General features: G+C 44.7%; 1 protein-coding gene across 1 annotated transcript in view; it reads right to left on the reverse strand.

Moving 5' to 3' along the window:
* LOC306931510 (arginyl-tRNA--protein transferase 1-like) overlaps window positions 1-17,163 on the reverse strand; it is a gene marked incomplete at its 3' end in the record, with an annotated part of 112,118 nt that overhangs the window by 82,681 nt on the left and 12,274 nt on the right. The window contains exon 5 of the mRNA XM_079512911.1: window positions 15,328-15,525. Within this exon, the coding sequence (XP_079369037.1) occupies window positions 15,328-15,525 (198 nt within the window). The remainder of the gene's footprint in view (window positions 1-15,327; window positions 15,526-17,163) is intronic.

A 17,163-nucleotide genomic window follows, 5' to 3' on the forward strand; every position in this document is an offset into this window, starting at 1 on the left:
ACACACACACACACACACACACACACACACACACACACACACACACACACACACACACACACACACACACACACACACACACACACACACACACACACACACACACACACACACACACACACACACACACACACACACACACACACACACACACACACACACACACACACACACACACACACACACACACTCCCCTTCTCTCTGTTACACACACACACAATACTTTCTCTCGACTCTCTTTCGTCGACCATGATGAGAAATGTCCGTCGACTACCTTTTTTTCACTGATGAAAACTAAATGGAACTAAATAAAAACTATGACTAAAACTAAATATATTGACAATTTGGTCAAGAAATAAAAACTAGACTAGCAAAATAGAAAATGGCAGATCTACAAGCTCATACGAGCTTGTAGGTCTGCTATTTTTGAAAAATCGTGAAAATATTTATTTCAGAAAACTGGAGGATTTAGAACATTATTTTTTTTAATTTCGAGGTCAGGCCTAAATGGGCTAAAAATGTGCTGTCAAAATCAGCACTGCGAAACACACACACACACACACACACACACACACACACACACACACACACACACACACACACACACACACACACACACACACACACACACACACACACACACACACACACACACACACACACACACACACACACACACACACACACACACACACACACACACACACACACACACACACACACACACACACACACACACACACACACACACACACACACACACACACACACACACACACACACACACACACACACACACACACACACACACACAACTCCTGAGGAGACAGAGTGCAGCCCTGGTGGAGATAAAGTGTGACAGATGGGTTCCTGTGGAAGACGGATGCTCTCTCCCCTGTAGTTAACAGTTCATAAAAAAAACACATCTCCCTCCTCGTTTCCCCCACGCACACATACAACTCTCCAAAGGTGCGCTCACATTTAAAGTGGCTGGAGCAGACACACTTTTTGCTCCCCTCAACACCATTGTATCTAAACGTCATGTCTAAAACAGGCAAAGTGAATTTCCTTGTGCGGAGCTTATAGCCACTCCATCTTCGTACGGGGTAGTGCCACTATACTACTGGCATTTATGAGATGACAAAACGTTTTCTGTCACCACCAACCCACTCGGGGTGGGGGGGGGGGCTAATGCAGCTTGCAACAGTGAGATAAACACTAATTTGTGATCCAAGCCAGTGGTTCCCAAACTCTTTCATGTCAAGGACCCCCAAATTGACACTCATTAGCCCACGGACCCCTATTTGAAAATATATGCCAAGGTCCCAAGGACCTAGCCTGGCTAATAAGCCAGACCGAATCAGCCGTTGGCAAAATAAAATTGCCTGCCGGCGGATTACGGTCTGGAGAGGCTCAATTGTACGCCCATTTCCTACACCAGAGAACTGGTGTGGCCAATCGGGACACGGTATGCAATATGGGCGGGCTTTGGTACAGTGACGTTCAATGCTTGAGACCTTTGACTGACAGTAGCTCTGACCAATTGCGTCAAAGAGAAAATGTTTGAACCCGTCCCCCCGGGAAACAAGATCCATACACAGCATCTCCAGACTCAAATACCACACGACAGTGTGATTTGAGTCTGGCTTATTAGCCAGGCTACCAAGGACGCCTATAAGAGAAGCTGTTTATGGCTCTAGCAGTGATTGTCAACCATGTTAATTTCAAGGAGCCCCAGTTTGACATGCATTAGGCTACGGGCCCCCATTTAATGGCATTTCTATCTCTGGGACCCCAATGCATATTGTGAAATCAATGTTAATTTAACTCTGAGAGTGTACAAATGGATCCATTTGGTTCCATTTTGTACACTCTCAGAGTTACAGACCCATAAGGGTCCATTTGGTTACAGACTATCATTTAGCTGGGGACCCCCGGCTGGAACTCATTCAAGGACCCCTAGGGGTCCCCGGAAGCCACTTTGGGAGCCCATGCTCTAAGGCCCAGGGGTGGGCAACTGGCGGCCCGTGGGCCACATGCGGCCCCCACCTTCACTTAATGCGGCCCGCAGGTTAATATCAGAATACTGATATAGTATTGATTTCAGCTGTTGCAATTCCAAACATGACTTGCTTTAATTATATTCAATGACTAGTATTAAATGACTAGTACTTAACGACTAGTATTAGTAGTAGTATTGTCTTTTTGTGTACAATTTGTATTTAGTTCATAAAGTTATCACAACTAAAACTAAATCCATTTGAAAATCAATAAAAAGGTTACTTTTCAGGTTTCTAATTTTAAAAAAAAAGCAAAAAATAATTCAGTATTTCAATTCAAATATAGCAAAAATAGCTGATCTACAAGCTCAAAACATGTCGCAGCGCGACGTGTTTTGAGCTTGTAGATCGGCTATTTTTGCTAAGACGGTAATATGCAATGCGGCCCTCTGGAGTGAGTGTGGAAATATAGTGGCCCTCTGGAGTGAGTGTGGAACTATAGTGGCCCTCTGGAGTGAGTGTGGAAATATAGTGGCCCTCTGGAGTGAGTGTGGAAATATAGTGGCCCTCTGGAGTGAGTGTGGAAATATAGTGGCCCTCTGGAGTGAGTGTGGAAATATAGTGGCCCTCTGGAGCGAGTGTGGAAATATAGTAGCCCTCTGGAGTGAGTGTGGAAATATAGTGGCCCTCTGGAGTGAGTGTGGAAATATAGTGGCCCTCTGGAGTGAGTGTGGAACTATAGTGGCCCTCTGGAGTGAGTGTGGAACTATAGTGGCCCTCTGGAGTGAGTGTGGAAATATAGTGGCCCTCTGGAGTGAGTGTGGAAATATAGTGGCCCTCTGGAGTGAGTGTGGAACTATAGTGGCCCTCTGGAGTGAGTGTGGAAATATAGTGGCCCTCTGGAGTGAGTGTGGAACTATAGTGGCCCTCTGGAGTGAGTGTGGAACTATAGTGGCCCTCTGGAGTGAGTGTGGAACTATAGTGGCCCTCTGGAGTGAGTGTGGAACTATAGTGGCCCTCTGGAGTGAGTGTGGAACTATAGTGGCCCTCTGGAGTGAGTGTGGAAATATAGTGGCCCTCTGGAGTGAGTGTGGAAATATAGTGGCCCTCTGGAGTGAGTGTGGAAATATAGTGGCCCTCTGGAGTGAGTGTGGAAATATAGTGGCCCTCTGGAGTGAGTGTGGAACTATAGTGGCCCTCTGGAGTGAGTGTGGAAATATAGTGGCCCTCTGGAGTGAGTGTGGAAATATAGTGGCCCTCTGGAGTGAGTGTGGAAATAATAGTGGCCCTCCCCATGGTCAAAGTTGCACCACCGCTGCTCTAAGCCATCAATCTCTTATATGGATAAACTTCACACAACTCCGGCTGTTACATGCCATGCGTGTGAATTAGCGGTACAACGGTCTCCTTCTATAGCGTTGTTCTACCTGCAGGGGGCGTCTGTCTGCCCTCTGGCAGTGTTAACCCATTTAGGCCTGACGTCGAAATAAAAAAAACGTTCGCATTTTTACGATTTTTCAAAAATAGCAGACCTACAAGCCTTTTGCAATAGCTAAAGTATAACATAACGCTTAGTTAAAACACCAAAAGGGGTTCCCACCCAGAATGGGTTAATGTTGACTGCAGTGTTGATTTTGACAGTAAAGTTTGATTTTTTGTTTTAGTCATGGTCTTTTGAATAGTTTATTTAGTTTTAGTCAAGCTTGTAGATCAGTTGCTGAAACTTGCTGCACACTATTTTCAGCATGCAAGATGCAACCAAGTGTAAAATGACCTATACTGGCTGGGTCTCTTCTCCACTAGCCCCATCCTAACAGTCTAGTTTTTACTTGTTGACGAAATTGTCCAATATATTTAGTCTTAGTTTTAGTCATCATAGCTTAGTTTTCACTTAGTTTCCATTTAGTTTGTCAGTGAAAAAAGGTAGTCGACGGACATTTTTCATCCTCGTATCAGTCGACGAAATCAACACAGGTCGACTGAACTGAACAGTAGTGCCGTCGCGTTCACAGAATGAAGTCACATGGGAATGTGTGTGTGTGTGTGTGTGTGTGTGTGTGTGTGTGTGTGTGTGTTCTCTGTGAAGGCACATATCAACGACCTCAGTCTCTTGATTTAAAAAAAAAAAAAATCACACCCGTGTGAAGTGAGTGGTGCAACTCCATGTGGGGGTCCCCGGAAGTTCCAGACCCACAGGACCACGGCCAGGGTGCCGGCCCGGTTCCGGCGAGCTGCCCCACGTCCGAAACGGTAGAGAAATGAGAGAGTTACCATGTGGGGGGTCCCCGGGGAGTCCCCAGGGGGGTCCCCGTTACATTCAGACCCCCAGGAACGCGCCCAGGGGGCCGGGCCGATTCCGGTGAGCCGCCCCACGTCCGAAAGGGTTGAGAAATGACTATTGTACTGTACCCTCTACTGTACTGTACTGTCACTGTACTGGCACACCCGAAAGCATCATATATACAGTTAATATGTGCGTGTGTGTTAGGTTGCGCACAGTTGGTGAAAATCAACCATGCTATTTCCGTGCTCATACCCACCCAGCCAGGCAGGCACCGTGACCCACACACATGGCTCCGTAAGGGAGTGGTTGCACCACTCAAAAAGGACAAGAACCAAAGATATTTCTGCACCGAGGCTATACTACAGATAGGGGGAGCCGTTGTTCTCTCTATCCGGCAGGCTGCACCGAGGCTATACTACAGATAGGGGGAGCCGTTGTTCTCTCTATCCGGCAGGCTGCACCGAGGCTATACTACAGATAGGGGGAGCCGTTGTTCTCTCTATCCGGCAGGCTGCACCGAGGCTATACTACAGATAGGGGGAGCCGTTGTTCTCTCTATCCGGCAGGCTGCACCGAGGCTATACTACAGATAGGGGGAGCCGTTGTTCTCTCTATCCGGCAGGCTGCACCGAGGCTATACTACAGATAGGGGGAGCCGTTGTTCTCTCTATCCGGCAGGCTGCACCGAGGCTATACTACAGATAGGGGGAGCCGTTGTTCTCTCTATCCGGCAGGCTGCACCGAGGCTATACTACAGATAGGGGGAGCCGTTGTTCTCTCTATCCGGCAGGCTGCACCGAGGCTATACTACAGATAGAGGGAGCCGTTGTTCCCTCTATCCGGCAGGCTGCACCGAGGCCATACTACAGATAGGGGGAGCCGTTGTTCCCTCTATCCGGCAGGCTGCACCGAGGCTATACTACAGATAGGGGGAGCCGATGTTCCCTCTATCCGGCAGGCTGCACCGAGGCCATACTACAGATAGGGGGAGCCGTTGTTCTCTCCGTGCAGAACTGGAACCCGACCAAAAGCCGTAAAGTACTCCAGTCATAAAGCTGGTGGGTGAGGAGCCATCTCCAGGTGTTTTCTGTTGGAGGTGAAGAGGGGGGGGGGGGGAGCCGGCCTCGACACACTAAAACTCCTTGTTTCCTTCCTGAAGCGAGGGGGGCCTATTCTTCAGCGAGGTTCAAGGAAGAGTGCGGCAGTGAACTCCTCTGTGAGCTTGCAATTTAACTGATATGATATGATCTGATATGATATAGTACTTTATTATCCGTTTGCACTGAAATTTGTCTTGCGGCCCATCGGCCTTGTATGCAACACACACACACATTTGACATAACACAAAACAGAAAAGAAAATACAATTACATACATAGAAACATAAAGGCGAGAGCAATGTGCACAGCGATTAACAGCTTTAAATTATTTAATCCATGTGTCGGTGCTGCGTAATACGCTAAACCCGCTATTTGTTTAACCCATTTTGACCTGAGATCAGATTCTAAAAATGTCTTATACATCCTGACAGTTTTCTGAAAAAGCTATGTTTCTATGTCCGTCGTTCTTCGATTTTTCAAAAATAGCAGACCTACAAGCTCGTAGCGCGCCACTCGGTGGCGCGCTACGAGCTTGTAAATCTGCTATTTTTCAATAGCTAAAGCATAACATAATGCTAACACCAAAAGGGGTTCCCGCCCAAAATGGGTTAAGGTGTTTAATTCGCAGTTTTTTAATAATTAAAAAGGAGCGGTTTTGTCGCGGACCTGGTGACGACTGACGAGGCCGTCGCGTTATGACGAAACCGGAAATCAAGCCATGCTCTGGGCTGCTAGGGCTTCTGGGAAAATGAGCTCAATGCAAGTGAACGGTTGGGTTTGTTTGGACTACAACATGTGGTGGAGGCAGTTTGTTTGGACTACAACATGTGGTGGAGGCTGTTCTTCGATGTTTCGCATTGTAATGGCGGCATGTTTTTCTCTTCAACAAACCATGGGACCATTTTCCACCGGATTTGCGCCGAACAAATCTGCAAATACTTTGGCGTCATGCTCCAAAGGTAATGGATCAATCCAGGCAGCGTTGGATATTGGATTAAAAATGAAATTAAAAAAAATGCATTTTTTAAAAAAAAATTCTGAAAAACCTCATGTTTTCAGTGGTTCTCAATATTTCATGTCAAGGACCCCAAAAATGATATATGTACTATGCCCCCCCCCCCCCCCCCCCCCCCCCCCATCTGAAAATATGTTGTTCCAGGGACCCTCCAGAAGCAAAGATTTGAGTTAAAGGGGAAAACCACCCATTTTCAACATTTTACTATGTCATTAATATACCTTAGATCTGTTGTGTGGACATTAGAGACCAGCGGGTGGCGGATTTAGCCGCGGTTGCCGCGGGTGAACCGCAGTTTAGGGTGGATTAGGGTCAATTCAATATATTATAAATTAATATCGGATAAACCGCGGGTGAAATAATGCTGGAAATAATAAATGAATGGCAGCCATCTATCTATAGGCTTTATAACTTTTAAAACGGAAATAAATTAATGATATCTATCTATAGTCTTATAATATATTTTTTAAAAGGCACAAAATCTCAGCATGCGTGCGTTAGTAGTATTTTAATATTTTCCATCAGGCACAAATTAGACGCCTATATTGGCTAAGAAGGACCACAACAACGAGTGGGCTGCTAGCTGCTAGGCTAACAGGCAGCTGAGAGTATGAAAGAAACTTACAACTAACTGAAACAGAAGGGAAGAATATAAGTTTGGCGTGGGACTCGGTACCATGGGACTGCATGGGAGCGAGGGCTGGATATATGCCACATGAAAAGACGTTCGTTGCGATGTGCGAACGTGACTGACTGAACGGACGGCAGCCTTGTTGCCATGGAAATGGGAATATACAACCGTAACTTTGGTGAACTGTCGGCAGTGGTGAGTGACACAACTTATAAATAGCCGATCTACAAGCTCACAACGCGTCGCAGCGAGCCAGCGACGCGTTGTGAGCTTGTAGATTGGCTATCCCTGCAGCGGATTTCGGGTGGTTGCGGATATATAAATTGGATTAATTAATTAATGCGGTCGGATAACGGGCGGATCATTAATATGTACGGGCGGATTAGGGTGACAAAAAAGCTCATCCGCAGTTCTCTAGTGGACATAATAAAAAAGTCCCCTCATTCTGTGTTTCCTAGAACTGTAAGTATGAAAAAAATCATTAACATGGTGAAACGCATCTTGATGACATCATCAAGATGTGTTTCACCATGTTAATGATTTTTTTTCAGACCTCTAGTTCTAGGAAACACAGAATGGGGGGACTTTTTTATTATATCCACACAACAGCTCTAAGGTATATTAATGACATGGTAAAATGTTGAAAATGAGTGGAATGCCCCTTTAAAAACTGAAACACCGAAAGAATATATATTCAAAGATTTAAGGCACATTTTCACGATTTTTCAAAAATAGCAGACCTACAGTACAAGCTCATAGCACGCCACTCGGTGGCGCGCTATGAGCTTGTAGATCTGCTATTTTTCAATAGCTAAATTATAAGTGTTTAGAACACCAAAAGGGGTTCCCGCCCAAAATGGGTTAAATGAGCATTCAGTGATTTGAGTGATTTGGAAAACCACCCAGTCCGCCCCGGTAACAAAATGTGCACATGCACGCTCTACAGTGGGGGGAAGTGCAACAGGCCAACAGCATGTGCACCAAGGCCCGCCCCCACTCGATCATGATTGGAGGAAGGCCTCTCTCATCCTGATTGGATGAAGGCTTTGCCACCCGCCACCAAAACTGAAACTAGGGTTTTTTGACCCCAGGGGCTCACTGGGGACAGGGAGGAACTCCTTATATGGTCAGCACACTCTATAGTAGGGAGGATTATCCAGAAAAAAAGAAAAAATAAGTGATATTTAGATTAAGTCAAATCACTGAATATACCTTTAAATAGCGGGGAACACAGGTTATGCAGTAGAACTGTTAAGCCTCACAAGTCGACTGACAAAAAGACCTCTTCAGTCTGACCTTATTGTATGCTGGAACACCATGGGCTCTAAAGACCTCTTCAGGCTGACCGTATTGTATGCTGGAACACCATGGGCTCTAAAGACCTCTTCAGGCTGACCTTATTGTATGCTGGAACACCATGGGCTCTAAAGACCTCTTCAGGCTGACCGTATTGTATGCTGGAACACCATGGGCTCTAAAGACCTCTTCAGGCTGACCTTATTGTATGCTGGAACACCATGGGCTCTAAAGACCTCTTCAGGCTGACCTTATTGTATGCTGGAACACCATGGGCTCTAAAGACCTCTTCAGGCTGACCGTATTGTATGCTGGAACACCATGGGCTCTAAAGACCTCTTCAGTCTGACCTTATTGTATGCTGGAACACCATGGGCTCTAAAGACCTCTTCAGGCTGACCTTATTGTATGCTGGAACACCATGGGCTCTAAAGACCTCTTCAGGCTGACCGTATTGTATGCTGGAACACCATGGGCTCTAAAGACCTCTTCAGGCTGACCTTATTGTATGCTGGAACACCATGGGCTCTAAAGACCTCTTCAGGCTGACCGTATTGTATGCTGGAACACCATGGGCTCTAAAGACCTCTTCAGTCTGACCTTATTGTATGCTGGAACACCATGGGCTCTAAAGACCTCTTCAGGCTGACCTTATTGTATGCTGGAACACCATGGGCTCTAAAGACCTCTTCAGGCTGACCGTATTGTATGCTGGAACACCATGGGCTCTAAAGAACTCTTCAGGCTGACCTTATTGTATGCTGGAACACCATGGGCTCTAAAGACCTCTTCAGGCTGACCGTATTGTATGCTGGAACACCATGGGCTCTAAAGACCTCTTCAGGCTGACCTTATTGTATACTGGAACACCATGGGCTCTAAAGACCTCTTCAGGCTGACCTTATTGTATGCTGGAACACCATGGGCTCTAAAGACCTCTTCAGGCTGACCGTATTGTATGCTGGAACACCATGGGCTCTAAAGACCTCTTCAGTCTGACCTTATTGTATGCTGGAACACCATGGGCTCTAAAGACCTCTTCAGTCTGACCTTATTGTATGCTGGAACACCATGGGCTCTAAAGACCTCTTCAGGCTGACCGTATTGTATGCTGGAACACCATGGGCTCTAAAGACCTCTTCAGTCTGACCTTATTGTATGCTGGAACACCATGGGCTCTAAAGACCTCTTCAGTCGGACCTTATTGTATGCTGGAACACCATGGGCTCTAAAGACCTCTTCAGTCTGACCTTATTGTATGCTGGAACACCATGGGCTCTAAAGACCTCTTCAGGCTGACCTTATTGTATGCTGGAACACCATGGGCTCTAAAGACCTCTTCAGGCTGACCGTATTGTATGCTGGAACACCATGGGCTCTAAAGACCTCTTCAGTCTGACCTTATTGTATGCTGGAACACCATGGGCTCTAAAGACCTCTTCAGTCGGACCTTATTGTATGCTGGAACACCATGGGCTCTAAAGACCTCTTCAGTCTGACCTTATTGTATGCTGGAACACCATGGGCTCTATTTCCGTCCATGCTAAACCCCTTAACTTCTTTGCCTTTTTTTTTCTTACTATTTTGAAACACATTTTTGAATAGTTCCAACTAGCCGATCTACACTACATCGACACGTTGTGAGCTTATATTTTAAGCTCACAACGGAAGTTCCAGACCCACAGGAACGCGGCCAGTGTGCCAGCCCGGTTCCGGCGAGTCGCCTCGCATCCGAAACGGTAGAGAAATGACAATTACCGTGTATGGGGTCCCCGGGGGTTCCCTGGGGGGGGGGGGTCCACGGAACATCCAGACCACCAGGAACGCGCCCAGGGGGCCAGCCCGGTTCTGGCGAGCTGCCCCGTGTCCGGAATGGTTGAGAAATTACAGAGTTACCGTGTGGGGGTCCCTCTACTGTACTGTACCACCCCAAATCATCATACTGTATATACAGTGTGTGTGTGTGTGTGTGTGTGTGTGTGTGTGTGTGTGTGTGTGTGTGTGTGTGTGTGTGTGTGTGTGTGGTTGCGCAACAGTGACACTTGGTTGGTTGGCTCGGACAGACCCAGGCACCCAGCCAGGGACAGACCCAGTGACCCAGGGACACACATAGCCGTTTACAGGAGTGGTTGCAACACAAAAAAAAAAAAAAGGCAAAAGCAGTTTAGGGATAAGGAGTTTAGCATGGACGAAAGCAGCAACCTATACTCTCCATACTGTTTGAGGTGATATTCCTTGCCAACCTTAGGATGCCGTTATCATACGTGGAGTCCGACAACGGCATCATAGATGGAACCGGAGGTGTAAATGGGGAAAAAAATGGCACATCTTGACATTCCTCTGTGCGTTTTGTTTACGTCTGGGGCCCAGAGTGCCAATACCAGCCCAGAGTGTAGAGTAGGAGAGTAGCGGCACGCTTTGATCTCGCCGCAAAGCGGGTGCCTATTGGGCTATAGTTCCACACATTGCTCCTATGGCTGGAACTATCCCATTGGGATAGAATGAGCACATCCGCATTCCATTGTTACAATGGGAGTCAACGCGCTCTAGCTATATTACTCTGTACCAGCCTACCCAGGTTCTCCTTATTGTTCCAATGTACTGTATACACATTGGGATTTAATGATGAATGAACACGGGGGGCCCATAGTCTACTCTCACTAGGTGTGAGGGAGGAGCGGAAGAGTGGCTGAGGACTGAAATATGAGCAGCTTGTTAAAAAGTGCGGCTTCCCGTGTCTTAACCCATATAGACCTGAGGACGCATCCGTGTCGCCTCTTATAGCTGTTAACCACTTTAGAGTGCCGCGCTATGAGCTTGTAGATGTGCTATTTTCTTTGAAAAATCCAGAAAATATGGCGGAAAATCATTGAATATATTATATTCTTTCACAGCAAACGTTTTTTTTTAACTCATATCTTTGCTTCTGGGGGTACCTGGAACTAAATATTTTGAGATGGGGACCGTGACCAAATACACATAACTTGACATGGGGGTCCTTGACATGAAAAAGTATGAGAAGAACTACCGATTTCAAAACGTTGGTTTTTTTGTTCGTTTAAAAAAATGTATATATATATAGATTTAGAAGAAATTAGATAGAATCTGGTCCCAGTCCTAAAAGACTTAATAAGTGTTTATTATCTGTTCGTCGGGAGTGTTATTCATTCATTATGTCTCTGTTAGTGTGAGTTGTCTCAGGATATCCTGCCCTCTAGACTGAAGAGGAGGAGAACAACATGATAGATAGATGGTCCCAGCAACCAGACCCATTCATGAAATTACATGAGAGAACACCAGTCCCCATTCATACATTAAGCCCTTTTGGGCGGGAACCCCTTTTGGTGTTTTAAAGCATTATGTTATACTTTAGCTATTGAAAAATAGCAGATCTACAAGCTCATAGCGCGCCACCGAGTGGCGCACTACGAGCTTGTAGGTCTGCTATTTTTTGAAAAATGGTGAAAATGTGCCTCAAATCTTTGAATATATATTATTACAGAGTGAACATTTTAACTCAAATCTTTGCTTCTGGGAGGTCCCCCGAACAACATATTTTCAGATGGGGGGGCGGAGGCATATTACATATAATTGTATGTATTTGACATGAAATATTGAGCACCACTGATACAGAAACATAGGGCTTTACAGAAAACTGTCAGGATGTAGAAGACATTTTTATAATCTGATCTCAGGTCAAAAAGGATTTTTTGTAAACGGTCAACACTGACACCTAGTGGTAACAGTATTCCCAAGGAATGGGCTCACAGAATAACTCTTCCTATTTCTGGGCCACTTCCTTCACAGGTGTTACGGATGATACTAATTAAGGCTCGTGCAGTGGTTCGTTTTTAATTTCAAGGACCCCCATAACTTAATAACATTTAACATAATTAAAAGAGACAGGAAGCGAAGACCGTACGTACGGTGGACTCCATGTTGCTCCCTGGAAGGAAAGAAACATGCGCAATGGGCTATATGCAGCCAATACTTCCGCGTTCAGCTTCTTTGGTCTCAATTGCCATGTAGTTTTAGCCTGGCTAATAAGCCAGACTAATATCACACAACACTGTCGCGGTATATCAGTCTGGGCTGGCTCCACTTGGATTTCATTTCCCGGGGAACATTTTCTCTTTGACGCAATTGGTCAGAGCTACTGTCAGTCAAAAGTCTCAAGCATTGAACGTCACTGTACCAAAGCCCGCCTATATTGCATACCGTGTCCCGATTGGTCCGACCTGTTCTCTGCTGTAGGAAAGAGGCGTGCTACTGAGCCTCGCCAGACCGTAATCCGCTGGTAGGCAACTTTTTTTTGCCAACGGCTGATTCGGTCTGGTTTATTAACCAGGCTAATGTAGTTTGGTAGCAAATCTGAACTTGTACTTGAACTGTGATGCGTTGAGTCCTTTCCCTCCTCCTCCTTTCCCCCCTCCTTTCTCTCTTTTTTATTTTTTTTATACATTTTTCTTCCTCCTTTTTGATGTATAATTATTATCATTATGAATTATTTGTTTATTTCCCATCTATATCAGTTATAGACTATATTGTCTGTTTTGCAGCCAAAAAAAAAAAGAGAAAAAGGTGCATATTGTAAACTGAAATGTAAAGCATGTTTTTCATGACTGTATGGCACTCTGAATACAAAGATTATAATTCAATTGCCATGTTTCTTTCCTTCCAGGGAGCAACATGGAGTCCACCGTACGGTCTTCGCTTCTGGTCCTCTTTTAATAGTCCTTGGCCTGAACAACTGAATCTCTCCCGTTTCCTCTCGCCTCGACACGGTGCCACCACTAGATGGTGCCTCAGGCTACTACATCTCCGCTGCTGGCTTGCTCCTGTCCACCCCACACACACACAGGGGCCATATTAGAACTTGTTGTGCTTATATGTCTCTGGCCTCTCAAAATGTATTTGGCCCCTTAATGCAGTCTATTCCCAAACCTTGTTTGGCTTTCTGCCATATACCTGCTTATATCATATTTAGAAATGTTAAAATATATACATATATATCAAAATGTATTAAAACTACAAATATGTACTTGAACTTGACTTTTTAAACTTTTGCACTGTTTGATATTTCTCATTTATAGCCTAAAATGCTGACTTTAATTCACATTTTGACAACTCTTTATTTGAGTCCTCCAGGTGAAAAATATGTGTGAACTCATTATTGCTGGCTGTGTGACTTTGGTCAATTGAATTACGAGCTAAAGTGTTCAAATAATGTTGAATATTCTGTCTCTGAGATGTATTGAAGTCGTATAAGCATAACGTATTGTAAGTGTAAGTGAAGGGCCCTCTCATCATCATGCATCATCAGCCTATCAAATCATCACATTCCGTGCTACAAAACACAAAAACGTGCTACAAACACAGAGCCATCTAATAGAAGAGTTGCGATATCGAGCGGGCAGAAACCGAGCGCTGTTCGTGCAGCATGAACTGGTACAAGCATTACATCATAGTTATAAAGGATAGCTGGAGGACCAGAGCGACAGCCTCGCCACCCCTCTATTCATTTCAATGGAAGTTGCTCAGTGGCGTTTTAACCCATTTTGGGCGGGAACCCCTTTTGGTGTTTTAAATTTCATTTCATTTCATTTCATTTAAAAAAAAATATATTTCGCACATAGTGTAACACAATACAGATAACAAATCATAATAGATAACAATTCATGTCTTTCATAATTCATTTGTCTTTCATACAGTATCTGAGGTAACAAGACAACTCACCCCTTTTCTGTTTTCCTCCCGGAATTTTCCCCAGTGAGGGGTGGGAGAGGCTGGACAGCAGACGGCTGGACTTTGAATTTATCTAACTATAAACTTTCACGACAGCAGACAGCCTAAGTACAAATATAATTTATGAAAAGCTACTACAGTGAAGTCTGTTCACAGAAGTTGTTGTAGGCTATGTGGGGATTATCTGACGAGGTACCATTTCAGTGGGAAAAATCTTACATATACTAAATAATACTAAATTGTTTATAGGGTCAATATAAGTAAAATAATATAGCCTTTCCACAGGAGTATCTTTTTATATTTGTCCAAAAAGAATACAAACAGCCAATAGCATATTACAAAGTTATCCCCCTCACTGGGGAAAATTCCGGGAGGAAAAACGGGCAAGCACCGGGGTGAGTTGTCCAGTATTCGTATCTGATACACCTATGCCGAAAAGGAGCAGGAAGAAGAATAAATTCTTATAAATACCTGTCCCCATTTCACTTAAAAGTTAGTTTACTTTATTGATTGGCGCATACACATCTAAACAAAACAAAGCAAAAAACAAACAAAAAACAAAAGTGGTGCGCTACGAGCTTGTAGGTCTGCTATTTTTGAAAAATCGTGAAAATATTTATTTCAGAAAACGGGAGGATTTAGAAGATTTTTTTTTAATTTCGAGGTCAGGCCTAAATGGGTTAAAGCACTGCCAGAAGACTGCCGAAAGTACCATTATAACTCAAAGGCTGGAGCGAGCGGAAGAGCAGCCCAGCGGGATGACGCACGTTACGCACATGTCCACCTCCATGAACGTGCTGCAGTTCCACTTTGCGCCAGTAGATACTAGTGGCAGCTTCAACATTGGATAGCCTTGCATTACATTCACAGACAACCACCCAATGATAGAATCGCAGAATTTTCACATGAATTATTAACCGTTATTGATTCATTTCTTAACGGCGATTAAAGATTAACAATTAACATTCCGAATTCTGACGTTGTCTCTCTCAGTGATCACGGAACAGGAGTGATCTACGTACCTTCTCACCATTTCTTTGATAAGGCTGTATGGATGTGATTGTTGCTTTCCGTCAGTAAACATCATGGGACTACTTTTGCACATTGTGTTCTAAAGGTCGTGTGATTAAAAAAATCTGTTTTGTCGGGCCTTGGTGTCGTAATGCCCGATTTAAAGCTGGCTGGATAAAGCTGGCTAGTGGCTACGCAAGACTAAGTAGAGCAAGCATTCAGGATGGCGGGGTCCCAATATCTTACCTGGTTTAGGGGTTGAGGCAGGTGGTCTCCCGTCTGGGACAGACACTGGATCGTTTCGAGACGTTTCCGAGTCCGCTGGTTTTGAGTCCCCGAGCTCCGTCTGAACATCTGTGACAATGGGTCCCTCTACTCCTGTGTGACAGACTTTAGCGGACTCCCGTGGGCCCGCGTCGTCACACACAGCGTCCATGGGCTCCCCTGTCAAAAGCACACAGTCCAGTATTCATTTCAATACATAAGAGTTGCGGTTGTACTATGTACGACAGTGGTTGTCCAGAACAGGAAATCCAAGAATCTCTCTGTCTGTGTGTCCGTCTCTGTGTGTCCCTTTTATTCCCTTACAGCAGGGGTTTTCAATCTTTTTCATACCAAAGACCATTATTTAATTGGTATTTGAGCCACGGACCACTATTTGATGACATTTAGCCTCTCAGACCCAAAACTAAAGAATATTTTGTTGTCGTTGGATTTTGTCCACAATTCTTTCCAAATTGATGTTGGTAGCATAGGAGAGACAACAGAATACAATTATTCTACATTCTCTAATTGTGTAGACTTCTTGTAAATTAAGTAAAATAAAACTCTTGAGTGTAAAATAAAACCAAATGGATGGTCCATTTTTTTAAATTATTTTCTCATTTTACGCTCTCAAGTAGGGATGCACTGAAAGGGAAATTCTTGGCCGAAACCGAATACCAAATATAGGCCTCAGTTGGCCGAAAACCGAATATCACAATATGATTAATATTATATATCTTTTTTCCTACCATTGCTGTCATGGCCGTACCTTAAGGCTACCTGATTTATGGCAAAATAAATGGTTATGGGAAAAGCTTAAATAAGAATCACTATTATGGGTCCATAAAACATTTATTCAGCTCTTTTGAATGCATTAATTGCATACACTATTCGGTGATATATTTTCTGCCTATTCGGGCCGAAACCGAATAGGCCGAAAATGCATTTTTAGCCATTTTCTGCAGAATATTTTCTGCGGCCGAATATTCAGTGCATCACTACTCTAAAGATCTTGAGAGCGAAAACCACTGAATATATGGAGATCTGTGTGTGTGTGTGTGTGTGTGTGTGTGTGTGTGTGTATTTGTCCCATTTATGTAAATACATGGAGATCCCTGGTGTCCTAGTACTGACCTCCAAGTACTTTGATAATGGGTGTACATGGGTCAGGGTCATGGGTACTCTGACAAAGGGTACAACAGGTATTTCATACAGGTGCATACGTTCCCAACGAACATCGGCCTAGATGTACTAATTGTTGTACTAATATGTGGGTGAAAATTAAGTTCACAATTCACATGCGGTAGAAGAAACGTTTTCCATAAGCCCTTTCTTTTTTTTTAATAATTTTTATCCCACGATTTTGTAACCCATTTTTCACCCCTGTGTCAATTATCTAATGTGATCCTGGGCTCTACACACCCTCCGCCAACCTAGTTCCCATATATGGGGGACATGGGGAGAGCAACGGACTTGAACTCATGCTTCCTTCATGCCTGAGTGTCCAAGTTGCTCCTTTTCACCTGACAGGGGGGAGTTTCCCTGGTTGGACGTAGCGCGTGGAAGGAACACGTTATTCCAACCAGTTCCTTTCCCCTCCATCAGGCGCCCCGGCTGTCCATAAGCCCTTTCAAAACTGTAGCCAACAGGGCGACTGTGGCTCAAGAGGTAGAGCAGGTCGTCCAATGATCCATGGGTCGGCGGTTCGAATCCCGGCTCCTCCTGGCTACATGTCGAAGTGTCCTTGGGCAAGACACTGAACCCCAAATTGCTCCCGATGTGCTGGTTGGTACCTTGCATGGCTTCCGCCGCAATCGG

This window comes from Electrona antarctica (assembly GCF_951216825.1).
Source record: "Electrona antarctica genome assembly, chromosome: 10".
Classification (NCBI taxonomy): domain Eukaryota; kingdom Metazoa; phylum Chordata; class Actinopteri; order Myctophiformes; family Myctophidae; genus Electrona; species Electrona antarctica.